This window comes from Mus caroli, unplaced genomic scaffold (assembly GCF_978045245.1).
Source record: "Mus caroli unplaced genomic scaffold, Mus_caroli_1 scaffold_12, whole genome shotgun sequence".
Taxonomy (NCBI): domain Eukaryota; kingdom Metazoa; phylum Chordata; class Mammalia; order Rodentia; family Muridae; genus Mus; species Mus caroli.
Genome location: NW_028227267.1, coordinates 22,378,914 through 22,395,959, shown reverse-complemented (window position 1 = coordinate 22,395,959; position 17,046 = coordinate 22,378,914). Strand labels below are relative to the sequence as shown.

The following is a 17,046-nucleotide window of genomic DNA, read 5'->3' as shown; positions in this document are numbered from 1 at the left end:
GTGATCCTTCAGGGGATGATGTGAAAGGTAACGTTGAGGCTCTGTGAATGGAAGCCTAATCCAATAGCTTTGTGATCCAGGGAGGATTCTGGAGTTAGCTGAGCTGGGTCTCTATGGAGTTTTCCAGGGCAGCTTTAACATTGCTTCTCTATATCTGCCCTAGCGGCCTCCCCGCCATCCCTTCTGCCCATGCATACCGCCTTTCCCCCTTTCTCATCCCATATTTCCCTTTACCCTTGTTTCCTTACATTTTCTTTCTGCCTCTTTCCTTCTCTCTCCCTCCTTCCTACCCTCTCTTAAAGTAGAATCTTGCACTACTTTCCTCATCATCATGACAAAATGCTGGATGAAAGCAAGAAAGAAGGGTTTATTTGGGCTCGTGGTTTGGGGATGTGGTCACCCATGGTCTGGCCCTCCATGGTCCAGTCATGGTGGTGGTAGATTGAGGGATCTGGTCACTTTTACCTGCAGCCAGGAAGAAAGGAGTGCCAGTGCTTCCAGCCAGCCTTCTCTTCTTCATGCAGTCTAGGACCTGAGCTCATAGAATGATGTCACCCACATTTTGTGGAGGGTCCTCCTACCTTAGTTGACCTTATATAGCAACTCCCTTACAGACACATGCAGAGATGTTTTCCCAGTGGTCCTAACGCTTACCAAGTTGACTGGTGATTGACCATTGCAAGTGTGGATTTCACCATCCAACTATCCCTGTGACTTCAGTGGTTTTCTGCCTTTCTGCCCTACCCGTTTTCTGAACTGGTTCTTGTTTCTTTTGGTCCCCACCAGTCACATGATTAGAAAACAACATTTTTCTAGATTTTAGTAGGCAGGGGATTTCACACTAAGAATGAAGGTCTCCTAGATAATTGGTGGAACTGAGGCAAGTACTGAATACTACAGGTACAGTGAGCCACACTCTGGTCTCAGCCCTCTGCAGAAGGACACCTGGATAGGTGACATGGGAAAGATATCAGCCTCCTGCAGTTACTGCCATATTTATCAAGCCTTTACCAGAAGAAAATGGGCTTTTCTTCTTTCCAGTACCAAGACTTGACAGAAAACTGACCAGGAGCCCCACTGGCCAGAGAGAGGTGTGGCTTGAGCTAATAGTGCTCAAAGCCAGGGGATATGACCAGGTCACAAAATGACCAGGTGAACTGGGCCTTCCATGGAAACATCCTCTTTGTTTTGTTTCACTATGGACCCCCCTCTGCTTTCTTTTCCAGCATTGCTACCACATGAGTTTTAAAGAGCAAGTAAAGTTTCGAACTAATCTTTTGGGTTTAGGGGCAGTGAAACCTCCGACTGTGCAGCGTTGTGGTAATCCATCTGGCTGGATTTAGAGTCCACCAGAGGGCATACCCCAAAGGTATGTCTGTAAGGACATTTCTAAAGATGCTTAACTGAAGAGGGAAGATTGGGGTGAGTGTGGATGGCACCAGGTCATGTGCTGACCTCCAGGACTAATAAAAGTGGAAAGGAGAAAGGAAGGCCCGTGAGCACGCATAGCAATCTTTCTCTGTTTCCTGACTGCGGACGCTTCCTGCTTCTACTGCCTCCTAAGCTGCGGTAACTTGTACTCTGAGAGCCAAAGCCCACTCTTCCTCATTTACTGTATTTTGTTTCACCATAATGAGAAAAGTAACCAACACCCAGCCGCAAGCCCCTTCAGCCTCACCCACTGCCCTTGCTCCTTAGAATGCTCCTGCTGTCTTGATGCAGCGCTCTTCTCTCCCCCTGCTTCCCCTGCTGACTCCCAGCTCCCACCCCACAGCCCAGCAGACAGTCGGGGATCCCTGTCTGCTGCTCCCTTACCTCCTGCAGCTGACCTTCACTCCGGCTCACCATCGAATCTCTGAATAGACGCTCTGCACCAGGAGCCATGCCAAGCAGAGTTGCCCGCTTCCTGCCGTGGGTTTCCTCTCACAACTTCTCCGCACTTGGTTTCCCCCGCGGATGAACTTGAGATGGTCTAGGTGTTTTCACACAGTGGTGAGACTGACCTGGAGCTGTTTACTGGAGCTCTTAGGAGAGTTGCTTACATAGATCAGAAATTGAAAAGCTCCGTGTTGGTCAGTGGTTAGTATGCTGTGCAGCCCTCCTCTTCATACCACACTGGATAGGATTCCCTTTCTCTTGTCATTATGAATGTGACAGCATGCATGTCATCATCATGATGCCATCACCGTCATCGTTGTCATCATCATCGTTGTAGTCATCATTGTCATTGCAGCAGCAGCAGCAGCAGCAGCAGCAGCAGCAGCAGCAGCAGCAGCAGCAGCACAGCAGGAGCTAACATAAGTGTTCATTTACTATATACCAAGAACTTTGGCCCAGAGAACTAGCATGGCACTGCTGGAGCCAAGCTTTAAATTCACATTTTGTGACCCCAGAGCCAGCTCTTGAGCTCAATGCATGTTCCCCTCCACAAAGTGAAATTGCTCCTGTAAACATTTGGGTAAGGGTGGAAGGAGAAAGCAAAGGGGGAATTTGAGAGGTGTCCCCCTCCCCATCTCAGATTTAATTAAATCTTCTTTTAGAAGTTGAAGTCAGAGTGATCATGGATGTTGTTCTGGGTGAAAGGACATGTTGACTTCCTAAGTGTAGTGGATTTGGTGGCTAGGGGCTGCCTGCCACACTTGATGGCCTTTACAGCATCTCATATGTACAGCTGTCAAAGGAGCTGGCTTTGTCTAACAGCTTAATCCCCGTGTCCCTGTCACTGGGAGGACATCAGTCAAAGCTTTCAATCAATTCCATTTTCAGCTTCACTGATCACAGATTCTACCAGGGAAGCTGAAAAAGGGGGAGTGGAGAGCTCTTCACCGCAGCACAGAGGAGCAGGTGCGCAGCCCTGTGCTTTTTGAACATGAGGTATAGAGTCCTTTCCTTGGCAGCAGAATTAGCTTTCACATAACCTCCATGTAACTGTGAACTCGAAGCCCTCCTCCAAGTTCTGTCTATGCGAGAGCCAACCGTGGGAGGTGCAGACGCTGTGAAGGTTCCTTGTTCCAATCAAGCTGCTTTTTATGCTGGTAAATCTCGTCTCTTCTGTACTTCCATCTTCTCAGCATCTTGTGCCTAGTGCAGAATCCTTTAAGAGTGTTCTGTGTGTACGTTTCTATCCTGTTCAAATAATATGGTGCAGAGTGAAGATGGTTGTGTTCCAGCTAACCAGGGGACGTAGCAGAAATGCAAAGTCATGTAGATTCATCCAGGGCTGAGCAGCTCATGATTTAGATCCTCACCCTTTGGATCTGAGGGCTATTTTTAAAAAGAGGGCCGGAAGAGTCCATGATCTCAATCTTGGGGTTCCACCCAGTGATGGATGAGGTTCTGGTTATCTGAGAGGTTCTTCAGAAATACTTGTTTCTACACCCGCACCTTATTACTATGACCACGACTCACCTTGTCTGGGACAGATGTTCCCATTGAGTTTGTTAGCTGGGAACTGGCTGCAGCACTCTGATGTTGGGGGGTATTGGTCATCATCCCCAAGGAAGCCCAGGGAGGGCTGCAATGAAGATTGGAGCTGGGTTGTATTCATCCTTGTCAAAGTCATGGAAAAAGACATTTTCTTCTTGCTGTGGAAAACAAATGTCCATTTCTGCTCCTGCCTTTACCCATCCTTGACTACCCCCTTGGGAATGTGTGGACAGTTCTCATATGAAGGATAATGGCACATGCACCACTGGACTCAGATCGCTGGAGGTTGGAGGGAGGAAGATCATTAGTGTTTAGTAAGGCTACTATCTAAGCCCCAGGTTCAGGGAGAGACTCCACTAAGATGACATTCAGCATTCTCTTCTGGCCTCTACACATATATGTATAGGTTCATATGCCCTTATACACATGTTCACATATCCCACGCACTCCATGCTCATACACATATACACAAAACGGAGTTCATTATACACAAAGAAAACACCCCAGTCATTTCATCCAAAGTATCTATAAGTAGATTTTTCTAGATTTCTATCTAAATAGCCTTGATGTTGATAGTCAACCCTAAGATACTCCCAGGTGCTCAAAGAAGCAAAAAGTCATTCTTTAAAATACTGTTTCTTTTAGAAAGAGTGTCTTGGGCTTGTGCTTAAAATCGTCTTCTCTTCCCCGCTCCCCCAGACCCCTTTGGTTCTTGGGTAGCCCTTTGAGCACAGTTTGACTGCCCCCATCTTTCACAGCTTAGCAGATGTCACACTTGAGCAAATGTAGCCTGACATGCCGAATGAAATGGTCTTAGTCTGGAAATTGGCCATGTTGATAACAGGTTATTAATTTAATCAGCCTCAAGTTGATAACAGGCACCTCCTGTGGAAACAAAGATAATTTGCTATTGATTGTGATCGTGTCTCCTGATAGAAACTCTGGGCTTATTGTGTCTTGTAAAAGGCCAGCAGCACACACAGCCTTTCCACAGTGTGAAGGAGACAGGAAAGGGAGGCATGATGGAAGGGAGGCTTGTTGCACACACAGCACGCACTGAAGAGATGTGTCTGGCCCATTGTTCTGGTACCTGCTTCCTCTAGAAACCTTATAGCTGTGCTTGTATAATCCACTTTGAAATGTTTGCTGTTTGTAAAGCAGAAGCAAGCTCCGCAGCTTCCAGGCAGAAGGTCATTTTACAGAAAATGTTCATTCATGTGCAACAAAGCTTGTTTCTTCTATAGGAACAAAAGGAAATAATGAAGCCTTCTTAAAAGCTGTTTTTCTCCAAAGAGCGATCTTCTTGATAGTTGGCAAATTATCCTTGCCACTTGTATTGGAATTGAAAAGTAAAAACATTTGTATCAATAAGGATTATGGAATATTATTAGACTCTCAGATATGATTCCAACTGTAGCCACAGCATGCTGCTGGGGAGCGGGGATACCTGCCTTGCCTCTGCTTCTTGCCTTGGTCAATCTTTCTAGATTCTTCCCTTCACACTGGAGTAAGGCCTGCTGATATGGTCTCCATGTAGAATTTTGATTAATATATCTTTTCAAAATACTGTCTTACTCCAAAACTCCCATTGTCTGAGTCCTTACTTTAGTACTTACCTTTCTTCTGGATGCTTCCATTTCTCGAGTACAGCTGGAATCTTGCTGTTTTGGGGACATGTCCTTGCCTTCCTGGTGGCATTCTTGTCCCTTTATCTGTAAATAGCCATTTTCCCTTGTGCCCCTTCTGTGAATCACCTCATAGTGTTTCCTAGCCTGCTAGTGGCCAGCCCCAGATCACACTATGGAGATAATTCTAATTACACTAATTATGGAAGCAGCTTCAATTAATCTATTCTGTTTCAGAGTGCTGGGAAGTAGTTTCCAAGACCAGAGGGGAAATAATTTCATCACTAGTAGGAATAAGAATGTAAATTTGAATGTCTTAGTATTTTTCAATATAATGGTCCATATTTGTATTTGTGTGTTCATGCATGCATGTGGTACATCAGGTGTCATATGTGATGTTTGTGTGTAGTACATGCACGTTAATGTTCAGGTGCTGACAGCAGTTTGTGCACATGCAAAAGCCAGAGCACAAGTGTGTTTTGGTTAATGGTTTTAAGACCTGTTGAACTGTGTTCTAAATTGCAGAATTTAGAACTAGTTAGTTAGTTCTAACTATCCCAGAAGCAATTAACTCCTGATACTTGAAGACTGTCAGCATTCTCAGTGATTATCAGAGAGGACTTAATAGATGTTCTATTACAAAAGAGCTTAACAATTGCTATTATAATTTTAGGAATTCTTATAGGATCATTGTTAAGAATTAAGAAATCATCTATTTGTCTATATAACATCACTACAGAAATCACTGCAGAAATCTGCTCAAAAGGGTAGGCTTGTACCTAATTTTATATCACTAGGCTATATATATATATATAAATATATATATATATATATATATATACACACACACATATATATGTATATATATATACACACACACATATATATGTATATATGTATGTATGTACTACACATACATCACATACATACACACACATATATATACTAAAACTATATATATATACATATATGTATATATATATATATATATATATATATATACTAAAAGCATATTAATAGCAGGGATTGTTCTTAAAATGAAATCCTTCTGGGCCTTGCCTATAGAAGCACACCTGTTATTAATTGTACAGTCCATGGTAGAACCATCTCAGGAAGATCACTTGCTAGGTTTTAGCTTCTCCTTGATGGCTCCTGGCATCCACAGAGTCTAGAGGGAACAAAAAAAATGAACCTTACCATTATGAATACAGTGATGACTATAATTCTGCCTCGATGATTCCATTCTCCCTACTCTGTCCATTTAGCATATGTTGATATGACAATACAGACAAGTAATAGCTGGCCCGATGTTAACGGCCAGTCATTGGCAGCCTCTGCACCAGTCTTCACTGTAGCCCCAAACAGTGCTAATTATTATAGGTTCTTCTTTAGAGTCACTGTAGTCGAATTTCAACCTTATTTGAGGAAGAATTTATCTCTTAAATGGCATTACAACCTTCATATAAGTATAAATGTATCATTGCAAAATGTTAAACAAAACCTACTAAATATATGAACTGTTTTGAAATTTTTGTTAAACACAAGTGTCACATTATAACAGCTTTTACAGCACAGGGCTTTTAGTTTAACAGGGGGAATAAAAATAGTTCTTTGCTGTTCCATATGTTTTTTATATGACTTTTTTGCTCTAAGGGTTTTCATCTATAATTGTCTCCCCAGCTCTGGGGATTTTTTATGAACATTTATTCTTTTCACTTGTATACAATTTGTTCCTGCTGATTCCATCAGTGGGAGTCCGTAGTGAGTTCCTTCTGGGGTTAGAATCAAGGTTCCATTACCTTTCCCTCCTCTCTCATGCTTTCTTTTCTTCCCTTGTTAAGCTAAAATAACCAAGGACAAAAGAAAAAAATAGAACAACATCAACAAAGCCATTTTTTCTTCTTATCCAATTTTTACTGTGAATTGTCTGGTCCTGTCTTCATGGAAAATTTGGCCTCTGTGATGTCTTTACCTCTGACCTTGATTTAAGTGTTTGGGGAGGAAACAAGAGATTGTGGTAATGTAGAGATGTATACACATGGTCCTTGTCGAGAAGTGAGATGTGATGGTCAATGAAATGCTTTAAAAATGGTTTAATGTCCCCATTGTCCCCTTGGCAGCTTTGCCTATTGTAAATTTTGTCAATGTTCTATAGTCTCTAGCATTTCATACTTATAAAAATGGCCCTTGTTTGTATTTTTTAAAAAGAAAATGGAAGAGTTATATAGAAATATTAAAAGTGTGGCTTGCCTCAGGAATTACTACCTCTTAGCCCATAGGTGCTTTGTCTGGGGCCAGCTTGCACATTGCACTCTATTGTTACCAGTTTTTATAGAGCAAAGAGCCTTTAACGAAGGGGAAAGACGAAGTTGTGGCCAAAGCTTCTGTTTTTCTTTACCTCAAAGCTCAGGCTGGAGCCTTCAAAGCCTTTTTTAAATTTCCAGTATTCAATTTTAATTAAAATTCACATTCAATTCTATAATCCCATCTGCAGTTTCAAAAGGGAAACTCACATAAGAGAAAATTAACTTATTATTATTAAAAATACACTGTCTTTCTAACAGATATAATAGGGAAGCTGCTTTCCCCAGGCTCCGTGGCCTTTCCTTACATAAGAATATTAACAAATTTAATAGATTTTTTTCTTGCCTGCAAGTGGTAATCAAACTTACTTTTTAAAGCTGATCTCATTTGACTTGCGTGATAAGGGTATTTGCTCAGGAAAAAGATACTCTAGGCTATTGCTTTCCATGGCCACACACCAAATCTTGAAGCCAAAAGATTTTGACGTTATTAGGTGAATATTACTTTATTTTTATTTTATTAACAGTAAGAACGTCTTTCCTTCAGATTCAATTATAGGTAAACTTATGGCACATGATACTCTTTTGTAAATACCATTTCATGGGCTGGAGAGATGGCTCAGAGTTTAAGAGCATTGGCTGCTTGCTGTTCCAGGGGTCCTGAGTTCAATTCCCAGCAACCACATGGTGGCTCACAACTATCTGTAATTAGATCTGATGTCCTCTTCTGGTATGTCTTAAGACAGCGACAGTGTACTCATATAAATGAAATAAATAAATCTTTAAAAAAATTTAAAAATATACCATTTCATACAGGGAGAGTCACAAGCTATTTGTTCTTACTCCAAGGTCTGTAGTTTTCAACCTGCTGGTTCTAATGACTGTTGGGAGCAGCAGCAGAGCTTGTTCTTTGGGTCTGGTTCCCCTACATTCTCCCAGAAAATGTATGCCTATCCTCCTTAGCCCTAGCAGGCAAGTTGGGTTAGCCCTGCATTTGACTGAAGGCACAGGAGCATCCGTCTATTCTGGGCCTTGTCCTAAAACACTTGCTAGCTTCTCATGAGGCTGTGATAGGCAGCTGCCCATTGACCTACTTCTCATGAGTAGTGTTTCCTAAACTTCTCTAGAGACACTAATGAAAAAATATCTCTGACAGCTACATTTTTAAAAGGCATTCAACAATTTAACTTAAAAATGAACATAAAAACTTTGACAAGAATTAGAATCTCATGCCCTCTCTGTTGTCAGCATAGAAATTGTTTTCTAGCTCTTCTCAGCAGTGATGCAGTAAAATCCAGTTTTCAGTTGTTACATCCTATACCCCATTCTTTGCATTTCAGTGTTTATTGCTGAAATGCATTTGATGTTATACTATATAGGAACACTATAAGCTATGTATAACATATGTATCATACACATGCATGCAGGCATACATGAACAGAGAATGTTAGACATGAAATACAGTCAATATTATGTCACACAAGAATTAGTATGTTATATGGGATGCATATGTATGATACACTTATCCATACAGATGTATTTAATCTTATGTATCTTATGTAGATCAAATATTATGTGTGAGTCACTCTTCATGCATTCTTTCAATTTATACATTTCTATCTTGTTTTCCTGTCAGGCTTAAACTACTTTATTATCTTATTCTATCCCAGTTCTTTGCTCTTTTCAGTATCACCATTACAGTTATTGTGAAATTTTATTTTATTTTTGATCATTTAGATATTTCATCACCCCTGGGTTCTCAGTGTGCTCAGGCACCATTTTTTTTTAAAAAAAATCTCTTAAGGATGTTTAACTACACAAGTACTCACAATATATGAGTAGTTTTGGTAATGTAAGTGTTCAGTCTTGCCTAATATTTATCCATAAATCTCCACGTGCAATTGATTTCACGATGTGGGCTTAGCGATTCTAAACCACGTACAAAGATGAAAAGAATAAAGCTCACAGATCCCGCTCTCTTCTATTATATCTTGTCACTCATCTGTCACAATTCCTGAACATACATTTACAGATTGCAGGCTGTGATCCTCCGGGATGACAAGCTACATTGACTGGGAAGATTGCGATCCAACTCAACCTTAGGGTGATGGACCCAGGCTCTCCTTATCCTTAACCTTTCCTCATTTCTCCCATCGTCTGTCTTCATTCTGTAATGCTTTTCATGCCTTAAAGTAAAAATGTATATGTACCTGGAAAGATGAACAAGACCTGAGAAATCTAGGAGATTTTGTGGGGAACACCCAAGGCTGTGAAATGAGGTAGACCATGAAATGAGCACTGTCCTCAGCCTATTGTGCCTGGACTCACAGCAACAGCAATGACAGCTGGAGTAAGTTTTTGTTAAACCTTGCTGTCCCTCTCTGAGCTTCTGTGTGGGAGAGTCCTGAGAAGGACCTGGGATTTTTTTAATTCTAGCAAGTTTCCAGTGAAACAGTGCTGCCAAGATGGGCACTACACGTTAAGAACTACCACTATATGGTCGCCCTGAAGGTAAACTACTTATGTATTTTAGAGGAGGTATCTGAGGCCCAGAGCAAGGCAGAGCCTGCCCTAGCATGTGCCAATGAAAGCAGTGTAGCTTCAGGGAGAGAGTGGAGAGCAGGTTTCTGGATCTGGTTCTTCTGTGTTCTCCAGGTCGGGTTTTGATTATTCAGAGCAGAAGTCCCTGGTGACTTACTTGAGGGAGAATAGAAAATACAATTGACGCTCCTCCTTAGATTCTTCTCCGTGAACAGCTGGCCTCTTTCTTCAAGGCCTATGGAAAAAGAAGCCTTGGTAATCTCTACCATTGCCCAAAGTTACCCTGTACACATTAGCCTCTTCATGTCCACATATAATTAATCATGGGATGTATGTCTGTTGATTCCTGACATCTAAGAGATCCATACAAATGTAATTTTTCAAACTTGGCCTATTAAACTTTGTTTTTTGTTTTTTGTTTTGTTTTGTTTTGTTTTTATGTCTGTGCCCATTAGGATTTTTGTTTTTGTTTTTTTTCCAACTTGACACAAGCTGAAGTTTTCTGGGAAGAGACTCTTAATTGATGGATTCCCTACATCAGATTGCCTATGGGCAAATTTAAAGTATATTTTCTTGATACATGATTAATGTGGGAGGTCCCTGTCTGCTATGGGCAGAGCTACCTCTGGGCAAATAGTCCAGGATGGTATAAGAAGGCAAGTTGAGCAAGCCATGCTAAGCAAGCCATGAACCTGAGGAATCTGACTCAGTTTCTGCTTCCAGGTCCCTGCCCTGATCTCCCTTGCTGGTGCATTATAAGCTGTAAGTGGAAACACACTTTCCTTCCCATGTTGCCTTTGGCCATGGCGTTTATCTTGGATAAAAAGCAAGCTACAACAAGGTCAAAGCAAGTAGCAGAGACAGCAAAAGTAACCATGGGAAAAATAGAAATGAATAGGTTTCCAATTTTTTTCCTATGATGTATCAGTGACATATTTCAATGAATGGAAGGGTTCTGTAATGTGTTTTCATAGAAAATACCTTACTGTTTGAATCCTCAAGGCAAAGTGATTTTGATAGTTGACTAATTTTCTTTATGTAAAAAGATATGTCATTAAATAGTTTTCATAACAACCCGAATATGAGCCAGATTTGGTGGCACAGACCTATAATCCTAGCACTTGGAAAGAAGATGACTGTGAGTTCTGGATTAGCCATGGCTACAAAGTAAAACCTTATTTGTTAAAAACAAGGGCAATAGATGTGGGTCAGTGTACTTTCATACTATACATAAGGCCCCGAGTACTAGCTACCTTCTTCAAAATAAAAAGTGGTGGTGAACTTACTGAGACAAGTTTACCAAAAAGGGTAAGAGTTGTGGTTTTGTAGGGTTTGAGTATTAATTTAGTCTTGGCATTGCCTTATTGAGATGCACATTATTGCAACAGCACTGGCATAGATTAAAATGAAAATAACTGTCTCCTTCTAATGGTATATCAGAACTGGAGCAGAAAGAATTAGCATTCAATGACTAAGGAAATCAAAGCAAGAATTCTTTCCTAAACCAGTGAGGAAGACTCTAAATCTATGAGAATTAGGTTTAAAGCAACTCAATGAATCTTGATTAAGGACCTTTGATTCCCGAGTTACACCCTTTCTAAATAAGTTTTGGATCCTCATTAATAATCAAGTGCCGTGGTCTGAACAATTCATGGATGAACAATGAATCTTTATTTTAGGAGACCTGATTGGACGATGGAGGCAGAAACTAAAATTTTAGTGTGGTAGAATGTTCTCTCATCTCCTGGAAGTAGCTATATATAACAAGGAGGTGACCCGTCCATTTGAGATGGGAATGCCTCTAGTCTTTACATTCTGTGTGGTGAAGTCTTTGTCATAGCTCTAATTCTGACTATTACCTTCTGTTTTCCAGCGTCTTGTGGAGGCTGCAGAGGAGGCACACCTGAAACATGAATTTGATGCTGACTTGCAGGTAACCAACTATAGTTTGAATTAAACTCTTGGTGTCTTTCAGTGGCTGAGGAGAAATGCTTTGAAAGGGTAGAGCCAAGTTGGCATGGGCATATCTCTTTCATGTTGGATGAGGGTAGCAGTCCTCAAACTGGTTCTACCAATGGCATTGATAGAAGATGATGTCACAGGCTTACACCTGTATACTGGATTTCAGTGAATTTTCCTGATGTGGGGGAAGAGTTATATTTAATCTGACACGAAATTGTTAGGATTCTCTGTGGTAAAATGATAAAATGGTGGATATCCAAAATCATCTCAGTTACCTTACTCAGAATGATATTTTCTAGTCCCATCCATTTGCCTGGAAAATTCATGATGCCTTTATTTTTAGTAGCTGTATAGTATTCCATTGTGTAAATGAATCACATTTTCTGTATCCTTTGATTGAGAGACATCTGGGTTGTTTCCAGCTTCTGCATATTACAAATAAAGCTGCTATGAACATAAGGGAGCATGAGTCTTTAGGTTTTGGTGGAAAATCTTTTGGGTATGTGCCCAGGAACAGTATAGCTGGGTCTTCGGGTAGAACTATTTCCAATTTTCTGAGAAACTGCCAGATTGATTTCCAGAGTGGTTGTACCAGTTTGTAATGCCACCAGCAATGAAAGAGGGTTTCCTCTTTCTCCACATCCTCCCCAGCATGTGCTGGTGCTTGAGTTTTTGATCTTAGCCATTCTGATTGGTGTAAGGTGGGATCTCAGGGTTGTTTTGACCTTTATTTCCCTGATGACTAAGGGTGTTGAGCACTTCTTTAGGTGCTTCTTGGCCATTCGAGATTCCTCTTTTGACAATTGTCTGTTTAGTTCTGTACCCCATGTTTAAAATTGGGTTATTTGTTTTTTGGAATTTAACTCCTTGAGTTCTTTATGTATTTTGGATATTAGCCCTCTACCAAGATCTTTTCTCAATCTGTAGGCTGCCATTTTGTCTTATTGTTAGTGTCCTTTGCCTTAGAGAAGCATTGCAGTTTCATAACGTTCCATTTGTCAATTGGTCTTAGGACCTGAGCCATTGGTGTTCTGTTCAGGAAACTGTCTTTTGTATAAACGTGTTCACTGCTCATTCCTGGGATCTCTTCTATTAGGTTTATTGTATCTGGTTTTAGGTTGAGGTACTTGATTCGCTTGCACTTGAGTTTTGTGCAGGGTGATAAATACGGATATATTTGCATTCTTCTACATGCAGACATCCAGCTAAACAAGCACCATTTGTTGAAGATGCTTTCTTTTTGCAATTATATGGTTTTTGCTTCCTTGTCAAAAATCAATTGTTCATAGGTATCTGAGTTTATTTCTGGGTCCTTGATTCTATTCCATTGATCACCAGTTTGTGGGTAACACAGATCTTACAGTGCCCAAAATCACATTTCTAAAGCAACTGTGGTCTGTCTCTTTCTTATGGCTACACTAAAATGGAGAAACTGATAAAAGGTTAGCAAAAGGAATGTTTATAAATACACAGTGAAGGTTAAGAGAAACCCACAATGTATGTCAGGCCTGAAGAGCTTGTAGGGAGAAGAGAGTTCCAGAACTCAGAGGGAGTGATTGTAGGGAAAGGGCATTTGGTAGAGTAGTACAGTTATTCATGGGGAGCAGGCAAAGGTAAACTATGGTACAAACAGACCCCTGTAGGTTTATCTTGATTTCTTCTTGTCCCATCTTTGGGACAAGACTGTAGCTGGTGGTGTAGCTGATGGGCTTCAAACTCTGGAGTCATTGAGCTGTTAGGAAAAATATAAAGACTGGAAGGACTGGCAGAAAATCTCAAGGGCATGAACTGGCCATCACTATCAGGGATAGCATAAAAGATAAAGGCAGGCAGAAATGCAGAGAAGAGGAGGAAGCTCCAGAGTTGTTGTGGAGAAGTGGAAGGCACAATTGCCAACATTGGGAAAGAATTGGCACAGCTCTCTGAGCAAAATTGCAAGAGAAAGGGCAGAGTCTGGCAGGAAGGGGTGAGTTTGCAAGGGAGTAATAAAGGTTGGGAATCAGAGCCATTTGTGAAAATTTGGTGTCTATCTTTAATATTTACATTCAGTTTTATTCTTAAATCTGTTCTCAATGAAGCATAGGTGGATTGGCACAGGGGAGGGGATAGCGTGATTGCTTGCAGAGATTATATCTTCTTCAGGAGGGGAAACCGCTTGGTTGGGGGCATTTGTTGAGATGCTAAGGGATGCTCTTTTGTAGCCTGTTTGAAGCTACTGTTACCTTCCCGGACTGTGCTGGTTTCCTATTACAGCTGTAGAATGAAATTCTGGTGAGGCACACAGACTCTCCTTGTCACATGTGGTGCTGTGAACACGCGTGAAGCATTGAAATCTCTTGAGAAACAAACAAAGCAGACACCAAGAATACTAGCCTCTAGCTTCTATTCTCTGGGAGGTTATGTATGTCCTTGTCTTTCACCCTTTGTTTGTGTGAACAACAACAACAACAAAAAATTGCAGAGGGCCCCTCTGTCACCCAAATGTGAGACGGTGTTGCAATCCTCTCTTGGTATTAGAGGATGCCATCCACTGTCCGGATATCAGACCTCTCTGAAATCTCAGGATCAGAACAAACACCGTGCTCTTTGGTGGAAACCTATAAAAGAGAGGCCTTTGATAACATGGATGCACATCAGAGCAATCTGCCCCTGCTCAGATGAAGGCTTCAAAGCTGCTGAAACTCTGATGCTATTAAGTGCAAGTCTCTTAATGACAGGGGTGTCACCCCGTGGCTATTACATGGTAGCAGGCCTGAGCATGGGCATGGAGTTTATTGCTCTGATGGTCCATTAGAGCTGATCAATTGGTAATCTGGGTGCTGCTGACCTCCCTGTGACCCTGCCAGAGGATTGCTGGGTTGTTTTTATATAATATATATATAAGACCTCAGATAGCATCTGCTCACCGTGTAGTAACACCAGGAAGGACCCTAACTGTTAGTGCAGCTAGGAGTCTGTTTTCACATAAATAAATAAATAAATAAATAAATAAATAAATAAATAAATAAATAAAATAAATAGTAGCTTTGTGACATTTTCTAATCTGTATAGTCTCACATTTCACAGTTCCTAGCTTCCTTATTCCCCTAAGACAAAAGAGGTGCTATGTAAGCCATGGACTCACGTTAGATAGTAGCTTTGCATCTTCGTCTCATTCCAAACTGTAAAAGTGGAACCTTGGTTCTTTGCTGGTAGAATCAGTAAGAAGTAACCCCTTCCAAATTATCTTTTTTTTTTTTTTTTTAATCAGGGTTTGGTTTGCCTTTTAAATTCTTCTCACAAATTCTCCTGAGGTTTAACTGTTCCCCTCTGGGCTTGTGGCCTTGGCATTTTGGGCCTGCTCAAAGGATCCTCAGTGTAGTATTATATTGTTAGCACTTAAAAATTACATTGAGGCATGAGGCAAACTCCAACCTCTATTGTGTGTGAGAACATTCTGAAGTACACAGCTCTCCAAAGAAGGCAGAACTTCCTGGCCTTCATGGGATGGGTGACTTATGGACATAAGTTGGCCCTTGGACTTCTTCCTATTTATGGCTGCCCATGGATTCTGGATTGCCCTTCTTATGGTTTCATTCTTATTCTGCCAAGATCTCTGTTAGGGAAACTTTTTGGGATATGCAGTAGCTATTTGCAAATGACAACTTCCATTTACAGAATTCTATGTTGTGCATTACTATAGGACTGTGTCAAAAGGTGGATAATCATCGTGAAAAAAAGGTTTCCGCAAACCAACTAGCATGTTAATGATCATATGTATTTTACTATGCTCATTCTCATAATTTTGATAACAAAATCTCCTTATTCATGGAGGAAGGGTAGATGACCCTAGTCCCAACCACCCACCCTTACTGGTACATGGGTAACTTCCTAGAAAATTGATATACATAATAAACTCAGAGAGAATGTCTTCTCTCTCCCTCCATCTCTCTCACCTTTGCTCCCTCTCTTTCCCTCATTCCCTCTCTCTCTTTTTCTCTGCTTACTGCCCCATTCTTTTGTTTGTTTGTTTGTTTTGTTTTGTTTTTCTCAAGACAGGATTTCTCTGTGAAAGCCTTGGCTGTTCTGGAACTCACCAGGCTGGCCTTGAACTCAGAAATCCCCCTACTTCTGCCTCCCAAGTGCTGGGATTAAAGGCGTGCACCACCGCTGCCCCCGGCTTACTGTCCCATTCTTTTGGAAGTTTTTCCATTGGCAGTGAAGGAGAAGGAAAAAAAAAATCATTTTGACAGTTTACTAAAAACCTGCTTATCTTTGAGCCACAAACATATTTTCCCCGAAAGCTGTCTCAAATAAGTGCCAATTACACAGAACTGGTGCACGGAGGAGGAAAATGGGACTTTGAATTGTGAATCCTACAGAAGCTTTTTCTCTTGCAAAGTTTTCTAGAATCCATTTTCTTTGCTGTTTTGTAAGTTATAAGGGGGAAATACCCAGTGGCATTCTTGGGACTCACAGGTGTGAGGAGGGCAAGAGACTAAACCAGGGTGCAGTAGAATGTCCTCAATGTTCCCCTCTGCTCTTCACCCTACTACAAGTACCTGTCTTGCAAACAAAATGGAGGCCAAGTGGCTATGGTAGCAAGAAATCCCTGAGGTAGGATGGCTGTGGGCTGTACCTGGTTCACTTCCCCAACTTGCTCACTGCAAGTTGTTCCCGTGGGGACTCGGTGTGAGGCAGGGGAGAGGGCAGTAGGGGAACACAGCAGTTGCTTTAGAAGTGCTACTACCAACTGCAGAGGACAGAGGGAAGCCTGAGCAGGTGTTTGCCATATCCCCTCTCCATGTCCCTGCTGGGCCTGGAGGCTCCTGCCCTGGGGAGAATGTGGGTTATAGAGGAGAGTAGAGGGAGGGTTTAGAAGCAGTGCTCCTAAATGGAGAAATTAGCTGCTCCCTTGCCAACTCCAGGTCAGTCTTTCCCCATTTTGAGAGGATCGTGTAAATCTCCATGCTGGGGCATGCATGGTGGTGAGATGGGGACGTAGCTAGAGGATCGAGGAAGTCTGAAGGCCAGAAAGGAATGGCATTTTCATACAGGTAGCCAGTTGGCTTTTGTGCAGACAAGAAGATAATAGTGTGCACACCTATAGAATGTGTAGAAAAATGAAGGGATGTTCACACAGTGTATGAAAATCAATCCATTCTTTCCTTATCAAACCTATCATTACAAACCCTAGAAGAAATCTACCT

General features: G+C 41.4%; 1 protein-coding gene across 2 annotated transcripts in view; it reads left to right on the top strand.

The window, feature by feature from the left end:
* Positions 1-17,046, top strand: part of Cacna2d3 (calcium voltage-gated channel auxiliary subunit alpha2delta 3) — an 857,083-nt gene that overhangs the window by 248,219 nt on the left and 591,818 nt on the right. For both annotated transcript variants that reach the window (XM_085828480.1, XM_085828479.1), the window contains exon 4: positions 11,769-11,828. In XM_085828480.1, the coding sequence (XP_085684606.1) occupies positions 11,769-11,828 (60 nt within the window). The remainder of the gene's footprint in view (positions 1-11,768; positions 11,829-17,046) is intronic.